At 43.0% G+C, this 15,950-nt stretch overlaps 1 protein-coding gene across 1 annotated transcript in view; it reads right to left on the bottom strand.

The window, feature by feature from the left end:
• Positions 1–265: 265 nt before the first annotated feature.
• HS6ST1 (heparan sulfate 6-O-sulfotransferase 1) overlaps positions 266–15,950 on the bottom strand; it is a 202,170-nt gene continuing 186,485 nt past the window's right edge. Inside the window, exon 2 of the mRNA XM_009477541.2 lies at positions 266–7,151. Within this exon, the coding sequence (XP_009475816.1) occupies positions 6,443–7,151 (709 nt within the window). The 3' untranslated portion in view covers positions 266–6,442. The remainder of the gene's footprint in view (positions 7,152–15,950) is intronic.

The raw sequence follows: 15,950 nt of genomic DNA, 5'->3' as shown, positions 1-15,950 counted from the left end.
AAGGTAATTAATTTGTAAAAGATGGTAGGTTTTAGGAGGTTTAAGGGCTTTTTGTAATGCTGGCTCAAATGTAACAACAGGAATAAATGGACTGCAGTTTCTGCTTGAATATTTCTGTGTTAGGAGTCTGTTTTTTTAGCAGAAAACAAATATTCTTCATCAACTCCACTGACAGCTTCATCTCTCTGTAATACAGGAAGGCAAGACATATCACACTGAAACAGCATCCAAAGGCCAATGCAAGGACAACACACACGACAGATGCTCAGTTTTAGGGTTTATTTCATCTGCTAACATTCATTCTTGATCTAGACAAAAACAATTAGATGATTATTTTTTTTAATCCAATTTTTCTTGTGGAAGAAAAGAAAAAAACATTTTAACACTTTTTGTAAGACGCTATAAATAAATATATAAAGCTTTAAGTGTTACTTGGCTCAAGTTAAACAGTTGTCTTTTACTTTTTGTTGTTTTTAAGTTCCTGAAGTGGAAAAAAAAGTGCAAACCATACACATTCAGCCCAATGGAATGACTCCAGCCACAATCACTTTCAGAGAAGCTGAATCTGTTTGATCTACAATATGGACGATGGAAGGCGGGTGGGGGGACAGCTGTATTTTTTTACCCTCAGTCACACAACTCCTAGAAGATAAGAACTGAGTTCCTTGGTAGGTAAAGCACACAAGAAAAGGGGGAGGAAGAAAAAGAAAGTCCTGCCTGCATTGCCCTTTCCCTTCCCTGTGCAGATTGTGCGGCAGAGAGGACAGAAGGGACAATATAAGCAAAGCCTCAGACAAAAACAAATGACAGTGAAAAATAAAATCGGATACTGGTGGGGGTGGTGAGAAATCCTGTGGATGTTGTGTGTTTGCCTGGCAGACTACACACAAACACAGAGGAACTTCACATTGAGAGAGGGTGGGGATTTTTGTTTTATCCTTATGAAAAAAAGATGAAAAGGGGCAATAAAAATAAGTTAAATCATATTCCAATATGTACAAAACAAATCATGCTCAGTAAACCATTTGAATATAAAATTATTCATTATAGTACAACTCTCTCAATCCAGTCTGCAGAATTGACACCTGGGGGAAAACAGGGAGGGGGAATTGTGGGGTTGTGAGGGATGAGACACTCATTTGTCAATCTTGTTTTTTTTCAGCTTGCATGCCTAAAAATTACAAAGAAAACCACCTGCAGCTGGGACAACGCAGGCTTTAATACCCACGTGCTTATCAGGGCTGCATTCGCCTCGGCAGAACTCCTGTCAATGGGGGCAAAACAAACCGCCCCGGATAGCTCGGGCGGCGTGCAGGGATGAGCTCCGCTGCTCGCTGGTTTACCTGAACTGCGGCTAACTGACCCGTGCTTTAAAGGCTTGGCTCTACGGCTGATCAGGCAGCGAATTCTGTGTTCACTTCTGCCACTGGAACATGATCGCTAGTATTAGTGAAAACAAGAAAAAAAAAGATAACGCAGCCAGCCCTGTGATTTGAATCCAGCAGATAGATAGCATGGGTTGCATTCCAAGATATAGTCCTGGAAATACAATGTTTAGCATAGTCTGTGTTGCAAATTCCTGTAGCATTACCCATTTTTGTGACATTTGGAAAATTCTGTGGGATAGGGGAGGGTCTGAGTAACTCTAAACATCAGTAATAAGCTAGAGAAGCTTTTAACCCCAGGATATAAATCTTGGTCAGGCCCTGTTCTGTAATGTTGCTCTTTACCTTCTGTAGCTGTTCAGTGGTCGCTGTGAAGTGATTTGGAGGGGCTCAGAGTGGAAACTTCCTGACATCTGTCCGTAATGTCACCGTGGCGGTCCTTCTGTCTTGCTTGTATTCTCTGCAACTGCACTGCCCTTTCTGCTCCTACAGGACAGCCCTGGGAGAGAGGATTCAAAAGCTTCTTGGGATCTTCTTTATGCTGCTTCCATTGCCATCCCAGTTTTGTAAGCAAGTAAGGGACTATGGAGTGGAAAAACGCTCAACCTGAAGTGCTCCCCATTTATTCCAATATGTTGGGCACGAAGGGAGAAATTCAGGCAAGCCAGAAAGTTATGCTGATCCTTTGCTGAGTTTTTTTTTATTGATGACTTTGAACCCCGTGACAGCCTGGGTCTGCAACCTTACCAGTCAATCCTGCATTTTGTGAGCTGGGTAGGGTACAAGGTGGCATCTGACTGTCTGAGAAACTTTGGAGTAGGAGGCAAACTCCTTCAATGGAGCTAGCTCGGATGAGACAAATGAGCAATAAAAAGTTTTCTTCAGCAACACCACCTACCAAGCAGTGAAGTTAACACTGTTCAGGTGACTAAAAGCAAAAAAGACCTCCTCCTCCCTAGCACTGCAGCATGTCTTGGCATTTCCACCTTCCCAAAGCAGGAATAGAGTCTGCTGGGAAATCCCCAGAGCATCACCCTCGTTTGTGGACGTGCAAGGGTCAGCACAGTGTAAGATGGCAGAGGCTAAGAGCCATCATCCTTGGCCTGCTACCACATAAATGACTGTCCAAAATGCTCGCTCACACTAATACTGCTGACTGTATAAACCCTTAGAAATCCCTTACACAGCCCTAGCTTTTGTAAGGCTTTTCACAGGGTCTCCCTGGAACCATGGCAGAAACACTGTGCGACTGACAAGCATCCGAGTGTCAGAGGACCAGGTAAAACCTGAATTGAAGGGGAACTGCCTCACCAACTACAGTACGAGGTCGCAATCTTGTACCTGGCCTCACTGTACCCAGCACTCACCCGACCTGACCTGGATCATGATGCATTGACAGGCCCCATGAAGAAACACTTCATGTAGTGAAGAAGGTCTCAGTGCGTCTGGAAGTCACAGGAAAAACATTTTGGAAGAAAGGGGCACATATTGGACAAGAATTTACTATATCTGGCCACTACTTCTGCCAGTGTGCCTTAAAGCCGTTGTTCTCCATTCATTTTAAAACTACACATACATGTTTCATGTTATTGTAGCATCAAATAATCAGTCCTAAAAATAAAAGAGATTGTACCACTTCAAACTGTAGTACATATAAATCACAAAAAACTACATTCACATTATGTTAAAAAAGTTCCCTTAAACCCACTAAAGGAAGAAAATAGTGCCAGGTACGTCCTGCGAACTACGGTCTGGCACACAGCACTTTTACTTACAATAAATTAAAGCATGGCCTACAGCCATAAACAGACCAGCACAGCAGCCAGGGTGAGTGATGGCTTTTGGATCATTCTCTTAATTTCCTGTACTTAGAACCCGTTTCAAAGTGCCCTATACTTCTCATACCTTGGAATACCTCTTTACAGTCCGTAAATTTGTTATTCGCAATGTACAGGTGGAGAAACTGAGGCATTTGCTGGGCGCAGGATTTGAATCTAGAAATTTCTGCCTCAGTGCTAAGCTGAGGTCAGCCCTCCTTTTGTGGGTTGAAGTGAAACTGTTAACAAGACAGTTTCCAAGATAGTTTCATTTCTTTTGCTTGTTACTGTAATATATTACAAAGAAAATGTTGGAACAAGGTCTTCTACCGACATGCTTCTAGGGTCAGAGGCTGCCTCTGATTTAGAGAACGCTGCAGATAAATCCATTAAAACCCAGCTGGTTACTCAGAGCCCACAACACAGAAACAACTCAGGCAAACCAGGCCAAATTATGCTGGTCCTAATCATACACAGTCCTGTTTACTGTCACCCTTTGGTAGATGAGAGCAGAATTTGGCCTTCGGTACAGAATGGCTCTCAGAAGTCAGTGCCTGGGCATCCACCGTGTGGCCCTGCCGGAGCTGCACCAATGTGCACCTCGAATATGGATTAGCTACAGTAACCGTGTGTGCATTATGGATCCATAACGCAGGATGCACAGTGAATAAGCCTTTGGGGAAAGCTGGAAACTCTGCATATAAAACAGTTGCTTTTTATATCTTGTGTATTGGTTTTGTGGGTAAACAGCCTGTAAAATTGCATTTTAAAAATATAAATGTTTTCTTTAGTTACAGCAACACATAAAAGCACTGGGAACTAGCAGACATAGCTCCCCCCAGTCTTGGAATTCAGAGATGAGCAAATGGATTTGTAATACTTTCTGCCCCCAAGCCAACAACCAAAAATTGCTTCATTTTGCTTCCCACTTTCCAGCTAGGAGGAAATGCTTATGGCCAAGCTACACATCCCTGGGAACAGGGGCCATTTTGTGGCAGAACCTAAAAGACAGCAACACCACTAGTATATATCGGTACCAGCCAAATGCATGGGTAACAACGTCCCACTGTGCTTGTAGACGGATGAGCGTGTGCTTGGGCACTTCGCAGCACCAGGATGCAGACCCGACCAAAATTCATCTGAAATCAATAGGAAAGACATCCTTCGACTTTGGTGGACTTTGGATCGGGGCTGTTACAGGTTGTATTTGAGCCCAAAGTGCTGTTTGTATTTTCTGTTCTTAAGTTTTTAGTCATCTTCAGTCTTCTGGAGAAGAACATCTCCAAAAGCAAGGTGTATGCCCCAGGGTGTACACAGAAGAAACGAGGCAGCTCCTCTGCTTAAGGCAGCCGCCTCTTTTGCAAAACTCAGTCTGAATTTGAAACTGTTGGAAACTGTGTACAGAGACAGAGAGCGAGCGAATTAAAATACAAAACAAGCAGCACTTCAGTGGATTCGTGTGAAGGGAAAGGGACTCTGTAAAAATGACATGCTAAAGCTGAGCGCATCAGCTCTCTCCCTCTCCTCTGGTGATTTCAATGCCATATCTGATCTGCAGTTAACGTGGCCTTTGAAAATCAAATCATATTCCATTTGGTTCATAGTTTACCCTAAACAATAGCTGGTTCAGGTCTTACAGGCTGAGTAATAATGGGGTGAGACACGAAACAAGCAAAAAACTGCTTCATTTCCATGCTTCCAGCCAAACAAAGAAGTACTTGCAACAGCAAGAAAATAACCCGTACTTTAATTTGGTGAGTGGGAAGAGGAATTAGAGAAGTCATTGTTGTTCTATGACTCAAAAGTCAGTAAGCAGAACCTGATTAGACTGTCACCACACTGGAGTCCCTAAAAAACAGCAGTGACAGAGTTCTGCTTTGAAAGTGGTCTGAGACTAAAAAAACATTATCCATGATTCCCCTTTCCAGTTTTATGAACACAGCTTGTTCATTTAAAGTAAGAGCTGCAGAACAGGCACTCTGCCAAAAGACAATGTGCACTGTCTCATAATTAATTCAGACCCACAGTCAGAAATTTTCACAGCTCTGGAAGAGAGCCCGATCCTGTTCCCACTTAAATCGGTTCTAGTGACTTCGCTGGAAGCAGGCTGATGCCCATTATCTCTTGATACAAGCAAGTAAAAATAACTGAAAAAACACAGATATGGGTATGTCTGTATGGTTGTTCTAGTTCAGTATCTCACATAGCAACAAACAAAACAAAATCACCCCCTGATCGTGTTGCCATTAATGACTGATTATTTGCAGGGTCTTCCTGGAACTTGTCGTGCAGATTTATGAGGGAGTATTGCTATTTAACTTCTTCTTCCTTTTTTTTTACTATGTAGGATAGGGTTTTCATGTGCTGTTAATACATAATACTGATGAAGGCATGAGTGGCAGTTTTGTAGGGTGACAGGATGGCATGTTGAGTGCATGTTTGAGCCTATGTGGAATTTGGTCGGCTTTTAACTTGTTTTGGGACCTGCTTGTGAAACAAATCTGGGAGCCCTGTGCATGAATTCCCATTAGTTTTGTGATGAAGTTGCATATGTATATGTGATACCAGTGCAATGTATCAAAACCGCTGTGCTAAGTACATATCCTAGGCCATAGTCAATTTGCTTTAATGTTTCTCATCCTCTGATGTTTTTCTTCTTCTTTTATTTTTATGGTGCTCTACTTTCTGGCAGTGGCTGCCAGCTGAAACGAAGTGACCACCCTTGTGCTCAGATCACAGCCTGACAGGATAGCACATCCTCAACTTAGTCACCGTTATCATTTACTTACAACCAATGCAATTCCCCTCCCACCTCCAAAAACACCCACAAAAGAAAACCTCCGTTTCCTTGTTTTTTAATTATATATCTTTATATCATTACGCTCAGGGGGTAAACAGATTTAAAAAATCCTACTTCTGCCATTTGTGTTTGAATTGTGAGGATAAGAAACATTCTTTTGTATTTGGCCTTAAGAGTGGGTAACTGCATTTGTGCATTTTTTACCTCTGCATTATAATGTTGACCCTTTTTTTATTTTTATGTATTTATTTATTTTTTTTTAAGAATCTCATCGGTCTTGTAAGAAACAGTAAAAAGACCCTATGCTTAAGGAAGCAATCTATCTTCTGTTTTACAGACTTGCTTTTAAATAAAATATTTTTTGTTGTTTTTGTAATTTTACTTCCATGATCTTTTATATGGAAACCCTAGAATATCATTAATATAAAAGTCTGCCTAGGCTACCACTTCTCTATAATATGGCTCATGTAGTCCTCAGTGGGCAAGCGTCCTTGCTCTTCGGTCTCTTCCTTGGGAAGTGCTTCATTGGACCGGTGAAGAAGCCTCTCTTCCCGATTCTTTATCCTCTGCTCCATCCTCTCTAGCTGCCGTTTGTACTGGTAGCGCTGTTGGAAGAGGTCCTTTGCATAGTCATAGAGCTGCATGTCCAAGTCATTGAGCTCCTCAATCCTCCGGATGGTGTCATTATCCACCTCCACCCCTCCTGCCCTGGTACTGTTGTACTGCATGAAGGGCCGGATGAATTTCAGATTAAAAGTTCTCTCAAACAGGTATTGAGTCTTTCTCTGGAACTCTGTCAGGCCAAAGAAGGCCATGTCTTTGAGGTTCTTTTTTGCGCTCTCCAGCAGGATCTGTGCTCGCTTGTTCTCTGGGATGAAAGACATGTTGTAGCAGCCCACTAAGCTCAAGTCGGCCAACATCCTCACTTGGCGGTTGTTGGCCAAATTATACGGGCAATCCATGAACTCCTGCAACGTGCAGCCCGACCAGTCTGTGCCTTCATAGCACGACGGCAGCTCTTCAGGAGTTGGTGTCCTGCCATCACACATGTGCAAGGAGGTCTTCCAAGTAGCTCCTCGTTGGACGTGACGCCATTCGCTGAGGTAACGAGATACGGGGTCTCTCAGCAGTGTGATGTAGTAAAATTTTCTACAAGAAGAAGAGAAAATAAAATAAATATTCTGCTAGTAACAAGAAAGATGCTTGGCAAGTTGAGATCTGGTGCAGATATCAAAAAGACAAGAGTCAATCAACATCACAGCATCCATTCCACTGTACTCTTAGATTATTTTCTTCTTGCAATATCTCATGCGAAGTAGTTTGTGCAACATTAGACCCACGTTTCTCTTTCTCATTGCCCACCATTTTAGTCTTGCCAAGTAGCAATGCTTTCACAGGGACATCCATTTTCAGCAACAGACTGCAATGTCAGAACAAATCATCAGGATTCAACTGATCTACCAGCTTCAGAGAGCAACTGTGACTTTAGGGACTGCTTGGCCTTTCACACGACCATGCACCCTCTGAATCAGCCAGGACTTGCTCTGCAGGACAGCCCAGCAACTGCTCTGTTTATGAGCTGGGCCTACCGTTTTCACTTTGTGCAGATGCTGACCAGGACACCTACTGCTTGATTGATCTGGCTGCCGAGCTGAAATCTGGGAGTCTGCACCAAGTAGCAGGATAACACCACAGGAACATAAGTGAAAAATAACGGGAAATCAGGAATGCAATATGCTTTGTAGAAAGAGAAGGCAAGAGTTGACAACCAGCAACAGTAGCAATAGCTTGTTCTCGTTTCAGCTAATCTGCTGTCAATTCAAACAAACTTAAGACACGCTTTTGATACACAAGACCAAAAAGGAGGAAAAAGCAAGACAATCGGAGGAACACACATAGTGACATGGGGCATTCTTGCTGTTCCAAGTATAATGAAGTCCCCAACAATACAAGCTGTCCCTTGAACTGAAAACATGACAGCTGTCCTGTACAGAGGGACCCTCCAGCTTCAGCCCACCTTAAGCCTGGATAAAATTCTGGGATTGGTAGCAATGGCAGTCTGCAATGACCCTCTCCAGACAGAGGGAAATGGGCCTTTTTTCACTAACTTCCAGTAGCTTGGGACTACGGTGTCTCCGAGTGTTTCTAGAACAAGGAAATACCTTCTCTAGTTGCTGAAGCTGGCAGGGAATTAAATCCACGTGTGCTCCCGGCGCATGGGGCTGTGTGACGCTGTGCAAAGGGGAGCACCTGGCTTTAGCAGGGTAACGTGCGCATGCTACTGGAAGTACTTCGGGGGGGGGGGTGTGTGTGTTCATTTCCCCACCAGAAATGCATCTTTGGAATGCTGCTGTGGCTCGCTGCCCTGCTGGCATGGCTTGGGAGAGCTGAAAGTGATGGCCATTGTGAGGGCACTGCACAGTTTTTTGAGGGGAAAAAAAAAGTAAAAAAATTCTGCTTTGGCTAATACTAACACACCCTTATTTTCCTAGCACCTCCAATATTATTCTTCTTAGCAGTAACCTAAATTACTCCAATAAGAGTAATTTAATTTTAAGAAAATAACATCAAAGACATTGCCCGGGAAGTCTGATTTTAAGGAATGTTTGCTTTCCCAATTTAATATTAACTTGCTGAAGGGTTGTTCCAAAGCAGTAAATTTTGGTCTTTCCAACAATGGCAATGGGTGTCCACTCCAGCTCCAACTCCTTTCCTGCTTTCTGCCTTCAGAACTAGGGCTGGTAAAAACATTTGCTATTTTTGGAAACTTTTCCATCTCTCTTCATACCAGGGGTATCACGCTGTCTAGTAATACTGTCTAGTACTGTCTGTGTACAGGGAGAGGGGAGAAAGAAGGGGAGCAGAGTGCATAAGAGAAACACCTCCCTTAAATTTACCTCTTTTTCCTTCATTTACATTGCAGCCTGTAATGATTCAACTACCCAGACTGAGATGCAGCTATAATTTATATAGACAGTGGTAAGAAACCTCTAACAGATGGGGATAAAATATGACAGTGGAAGGAAAAGGAAAGCAATGATGAATGCCAGATGTTCAAGCAACAGACACTGATGCGAAACACTACCAGCATTTTTTGACTTGTGAACTGGAGTGGACTTTTTATTTACACCAACGTAATCCAAAGGCTGCATTTTTTCCTGAAACAGGTTGAAGCCCAGTTATTATCATGTGGCTTACAGAAGCAACTAGAAGTTTCACCTAAGATCAGGGACTCATTTGTGAGGCATCCAGAGATACAGGAGGAGCTGACTCCTGTTCCAGCCTGCAGTCTATACAAGTGTGGATAGGGAAAAAAAGAATTAGTATCTGCATTTTGTAGACAAGGGAACGACAAATATTAAACGATGTGCATGAAGTCAAATGGTGTTTGTGGCAGAGCTTGCATAAATCTGATTGCTGTAAGCCTGAGTCCAGTTCGTCTTTTCTTCCTCTCTCTCTCTCTGTTTAAACTTCAAGAGCCTATTAGTAAATCAGATTAATAAATATCATGCAAAGCTTCTAGGGTCCATTGAAACAGCGACAGCTTCAAGAGGACATGGACTGAAAAAAGGTTAAGGAGCGAGTATTTATTTCTTCACACCTGCACTGTAAGAACTATTATTTTAGTTGAGGCGATGCACTGGTAAATATTTTACCATGAGCGATCTCTCTCAGTGAATAGAAAGCATAGTAAAATAGGTTACGTTTTTTTAATTTATACTGAATTTGATGTGCGCCTTCCCAGGCCCATCACATAGAAAAATGCTTGAAGGAGGGGAGCTGGCCTCCTAACATGGAAACAAGATATATCTTTGGAAACTGAAATACAGGCAAAGGAACGAGGCCCCTTGAGGTACTTTACGAAGCTGCCCCCCAAAAGGGCATAAATTAAAAAAAAACCCAAAACAGAACAGAGAATGGAATGCAAAAGAATAGTTTAAACCGTCTAAGCTGAGGTGCACCATTGACATGCTGAAATTTATACTCCCAAACCTGTATTTAGCTTTTTAGAAGGATATTGGTTTCAGAGGTGCAGATTCACTCAGCTCTCAGGAAAGTGAACAGCACACCTTCAGGAAGACTGGAGCCTCAGGAACCAGAGAGATGAGCCACTCTGATATTAGATGAATGACCGTGGAAGTATTCACCCAAGGTTCTAAAGATACTGAAGTTTCCATTATCAAACTGTAACTGGGGGATTGCCTTTAAGTTCAGCGAAAAGTTAGATATCTCTCTAAAGCATCATCCATTAGCAGCATCGTTATTAACATCGCAAGCCAGAAAGTCGGGGGAACTCTGCGCCAGCGTGGTTGAGAACGCAGGCAGTGCCACTTGTCAACAGTGGCTTGAAATTTATGAGGAACCACATGACTAGTAAGTTCTCTTTTGTCATCAGAGATAAAATAAACCCATAAAATACATGCAGCTGTGAGTGCCCTTCCTTTCAGCATGGCGCCCCAGACAGCTACTTAACTTAAGTATTCCTAAAGGCTCATTTCAGAAGTGTGGTCTTCTCCTAGCCCAGATGGTTCCACTCAATACTGCCTCATAAAAAACCCAAACAGCCCCAGTTTGGTCATGCAATGCCAAGTCTCACTGGCCTTCCTGGAGTTAACAAGCTTGAGCAAGAATAGTGGACATTCTAGTTAGAAAGACATTTCTTTTCTTTTTCTTCCCACGTGAAGCTGGGCAGAACAGCATTACTGCTCTTGCAGGCTCCCCTTCTACATATCCATGGGGTTGTGATCCCCAGGGGGACAAAGAAAAGCAGAAGCTGAAGTCACACCTCTGCCTTTCCTCAGATTATTATCCCTGGCGGTCCCAATGTGAAAACCCACCTGAAGCTCCCTGGGGCATTTGCAACTTCAGCGTCGCAACTCAGATCTGCATGCAAGCTGCACAGTTTTGTCTGAGGAAAGAATCACTAGCGTATTTATTAAAAAGAGCAAAATGAAATCATGTTTTTGATAAACAACCCTGTATTAGAACTGAAGTTTCAGGGAGAAAAAAATCCAATATTAGAAAGGAAGGGCAATCTTGCAGTTGTAGTATACAAATGAATTCAGGAAACTTGAGCGTAAGTACCCCTTCTGTCAAAATTAGCCTATGTGCCCTAGACAAATCTCTCTCTCTCTGCCTCCGTTTCCCATGTGTGAAGGGCTGACAATGCCTCCTTTGTCTATTTTGGCAATTCAAAACATAACATCTTTTGGAGCAGGAACCGTCTCCTTCCATGATTATGCAAAGCCCCTGTTTCAGCATGGATTGAGGTCAGAGGACAATAGTTAACTTGAGGCATATTTTCATGACACAGGCGTCAGGGGCACTGCTGCCCTACAGGATTCCCACCCCGGACCTCTCCTTCCCATTCTCACATAGCAGCACAAAGCAGCCTCAGTTTTGCCAGCAGAGGTTTTTTTGCAGGGCCATGCTGCAAACGCAGTCACTGAGCAGAGCTGGGTTAAAAATAACCCTTTCTTGCAGACATGAGGGAGTGGCTGAAGCCCCCATTTAGTAACATTCTGCCTTAATTCCTGTCAGCAGGTTCCTCAGCTAATGAAGGGGGAATGAAACTCTTCTTCCTCTAAAAAAACCAATTCCTTCTCTTTTGCTAATAACCAGTCAACATAATTCTGATAAAGTGACAGATTCCAAATATGACGCTATTATCTCTCTTCAGTTCATTTCCATTTATTCTTTCCTACACTCTTATTCGATATACCCTTCTTACTTCCCACTGCTGGTCTCTAAAATCTGCCAAGAACTGCTTATTTGACTGTGCAATCCCCTATTCTTTGCTGTGATTAAATGCTCCCCTCCCACACAGCCAAAATATCTTATTTTTTATTTCTACAGGTTATTCACTGAGCTTTCAAGCACCCCTCACAGGAAAAGCAAAATCTATAACAAGTCCCTCTTGACTACTGTGGTGGCCTTCCATCAGACAAAGAGCAAAATAAGGATAGCCACTTCCAATCATATGAGCTCCATCCCGCCTGCCAGGAGGGGGAAGGGGAAAGAAGCTGCATAGGTCAGCTTCAACCACATAACCCCAATCTGTCAAAGCAACATGCCCCCAGGCTACAATTTTTCTACTGCTAGAGAAAAAAATAATAAAAAAAAATCTTTCTATGTCCTTGCTGAATTAACTGAACTGAACAGGGTGTTTGCCAGCTTGCAGGAATGAGAAACACTCTGTTTCGTTTAAAAGAAGTAGTAATGTCAAATTTGTGGCTGATTTAAGGCATCTTTGTAAGCCAAGCCATTTATTACGCACTCCTCAAATCATTTGGGAGGGTCCTTATTCAGTTCATACTGGCTCTCACTGTAAACAGTTTATCACTAAAACAACTAGTGGTTTTGCCTCCCACCAGCGACATGAAAAGGCGCACCTACCCTGCCGTTAGTCTGCAGGGACCAAGGAAAGAAGAACTAGAGCAGTCAGCACCCCACCGCGATCACTTAAACCCTCACCTTACAGAGACAATTAAGGGGCTTATTAGGTAACGGTTATCTCCACTGAAAATGGACAGTGTATCCTAAAGGAGCAGTTCCAGCAATGACTTACAGGTAAATAGTAAGTAAAGGTGAGTCAGGTGTCTCTAATGATGGATGAGCTGAGAATGTGGCAGATGAAAGTTTATAAGGAATTTATATTCTCATTATAAAGTCACACTAAATGTTACCTACAAATAACAGACGTAAGAAAATCTCTTTTATCCTTCTGCACAGAGCTACAAAATGACCTTCCACTATGGTGGGACACACTGGGGTGCAGAAGAGTCTCCAGCCAACCTCAGCACTTCCTTCAGTAGCAGTTGCCTCCTGCCGTACTTACCACCAGTACACCAAACCCCTGCTTACCACTTTTAAAGCCCACACTTGGGAAGACTCCACGTATTTCCATTTTTTTTAACTCTACAGTCAGATTTCTTGCATAGCAAAACACACTCTCGGTTAGAGATTGGAATTTAATATATGTACAATGATTACTTCCTTTGGTAGCAAATAGCCCTAATTTTCCTCAGTCTGTTTCCTCTCATCTGGTGTTCATTTAGACTCTTCCTGCATTTCACACACAATAAACTCTTCAGCCCTTCAAAAGTCATAGAAAAAGAAAGAAAACCCCAAACAAACAAATAAACAAAATAAACAAGTCTCTTCTGTCCCCTATGTTTAAATAAAGGTTGCCGCACAAAACACCAAAAGCCAAGCAACTTAATAGCAAAGCCAGTACTCAGACTGTGTAAACACCTACACCAGTGTTTTTCTTTTCCAGTAAAGGAGGGGGGTGTCTTTACAGCAAGTCAGCGCTTGCTTTGGTAACTGGGTTTGTTTTGCACAGTTGTGTTTGTTTTGCCTGATGGTCTCTGCTCTTGGGACTCCGCTGTATTAAAAGATAGGATGTTTTGAAACCTAACAACCAACCGTTCCACAGGCTCTGCTCACCCTCCAGATCTTCACTCAGGGGCTCTTCCTAGGGTCCGATTTCACCATGGGCCAATTCCCGCTGCAGTGATCCCTGGGCCGTGCCGCTGACAGCCCACTGAGACCTAACCCCTGAGAACAACCCTCAGGCTGCTTCAGGAGCTGGAGGCAGAAGAGAATACCCTCGTACTACAGATAAATTGACACGCTTTTCTTCCAAATGGAAAAATTAAACTCTCGCAGACTCTCTCGGCTGGATTCAATCCAAAGCACAGGTTTCTAAATACACAAGGGTGGGTTTCAGCAGGTAGAACTGGGTGTTTCAGTCCAGCTACCCCTTCTTGAAAAGGAAGCCGAGTTGTGGGGAGGCTACCCCCTTTCACAATTTGGCTGTATTTTTGAGAGCGTTTAAACAAAAAGCTGCTATATGAATGCCTGTCTGTGTGCGGATGCTCCAGAAACCACTCGCCTGCTTATCCTAATCTCAGGCATATACAAAATGCAGTCTCCCATGTCACACCAGCTCCAAGAAACCACTAATAATTGATCTGCACCCCCAGCTCCTGTTAAGGCAATGGGGGAGTAAGAAGGGCCGTTCTTCCAGGGTAGCTTAAAGGCAGTTTAATACAAACATATATTTCTCCATTCCCAAGAAAGGGGTTTCAAAGCAGATTCTGGAGTCTGTGGAAGAACCTGGCCTAGCAACTCGGCATCTGAGCGCCTGCTGGGTGCTCAGAGCTTTGGATCCTCGCTGACATGACATGTATAACTCCCCCTGAAACACAGGGTGCGGTGTGAGCACCAGCAGCCCCTGAAAAAAGAGCACTTCTATAGCTGGTGACATTTATATGGCTTTTGGGGCTGCAGCCTTACCTGCTGCCCTTCCAGTTCACAGTTACTGCCCAGGAGAATTGCAGTTGGACTAGATGATCATTGTAGGTTCCTTCCAGCTGAACTAGTCTATTCTGTTCTGTTCTGTTCTGTTCCGTTCCGTTCCGTTCCGTTCCGTTCTATTCTATTCTATTCTATTCTATTCTATTCTATTCTATTCTATTCTATTCTATTCTAAAAACCTCTTGGGGAAGAACAGATTAAAAATGGAAAAACAGAGTCAACTCTAATTCCAGCAGCTGCAATACTGGCTGAGCGTGTAAGTAGATCTGTACCAGATTTCAGACTGTAAATGAACCTGAGATTATTTAGGTCTGGTCTTTTGGATTTAAATAGCTGTAGAGTCAGAATCTATTACATATTTCTGTCTTTTAGTAGGAATTAAAATGTGTTATATTCATTAAATATACACTTAAAAATACCAGTACTCTTTAAGCCTGAATTTAAAAAGTAATTTAACTGTGAGTAGGCATGCATGAAAAGCCACACCTCTCTTTTTTCCCCTGTGTATTTCATAAAATGTGGAGGATTTTGAATGCTTCACAATCCTGGTGATACAGCCTTTCATCATACCATGAACGGTCACGCTGCAGTGCCAGCCAGGGAGCGTGACGCTCGTGCGTGTGTGTACCTGTGTGTACCAAACACAACACATCTTTCCTGCAAAGGCAGTAGAAAAGATAACAGAAGCTGACAGTGAAGAAGGAGACAAAAGAGCAAGCAGCAGCTCAGGCATTTCGCAAGAGGAAAAAACACCCCTCCATCCACTCAGAACAGCTTTAAACAAAAGCTCCCCTTTTGGTGTTCACAAGACAGGCACAGCTCTGAGTCACAGCTTTTAAAACACTGGATAGAGTCAAACACAATTGCAAGGGCCTTCTCCTGCCTGGTGGTGAAGAAACCTGCAGACATGAAACCAAGGAAAAGATCAATCTGTGTGCTCGGTCTGGACAGCCTGCAGCAATCCAGCCTTGATTCTGGAATGCGATAGGAACAATAATGTTGTGGCTCTGCACGTGCCTCTGCACACATGGTGGCTGCAGCGCAGTAACAGCTCAATGTGAGATGTCTCTATTTAAAGTTGACCTACAAAGAAAGGTAGGTCTACAAAGCAATAGTTGGAATACTGTAACGTATATATCCCTTTTACATAGATATTCCTTCTGAATTATATTGGGAAAGGCTGCAGAGCTGCAGCGGAGGTACAAAGGACGTAAGTCAGCCCCAAGGACAGATGGGTGAAACCATGGTTTGTTAGAAAGCTGGAAGGACACACGTAGCCTTGATACCCACCTTGGGAGTGGCAGTACGAACCAGACTATTCCATACTGATGAGATATATATGGTAATACAAGGGAGCATTTTACGTCTGTAATCAAAAGCAGCATCAAGATAGGTATGGTTGGGTATTAATTCCTCTGAAACCATCAGAAATGGACACTTTCAGATCATTATCTTCATAAATGAAATGAGGGTACGCTTTTACCTTAGATCTCAGTGTTGCGCAGTACTGATACTTGCTGTGTTCATAATACACTGTTGCACACTCAGCCCCAGTTCAGATTTGTTAGCAATATACTACTAATAGGCTTTTACCCAGGAAACAAGTATGGTCCTATCACCCTCATG

The sequence above is a fragment of the Nipponia nippon genome, unplaced genomic scaffold, assembly GCF_047370975.1.
Source record: "Nipponia nippon isolate SJK-2023a ecotype South Korea unplaced genomic scaffold, ASM4737097v1 scaffold_7, whole genome shotgun sequence".
Lineage (NCBI taxonomy): Eukaryota > Metazoa > Chordata > Aves > Pelecaniformes > Threskiornithidae > Nipponia > Nipponia nippon.
The sequence above is the reverse complement of the archived record's forward strand: the minus strand, read 5'-3'. Positions and strand labels throughout refer to the sequence as shown.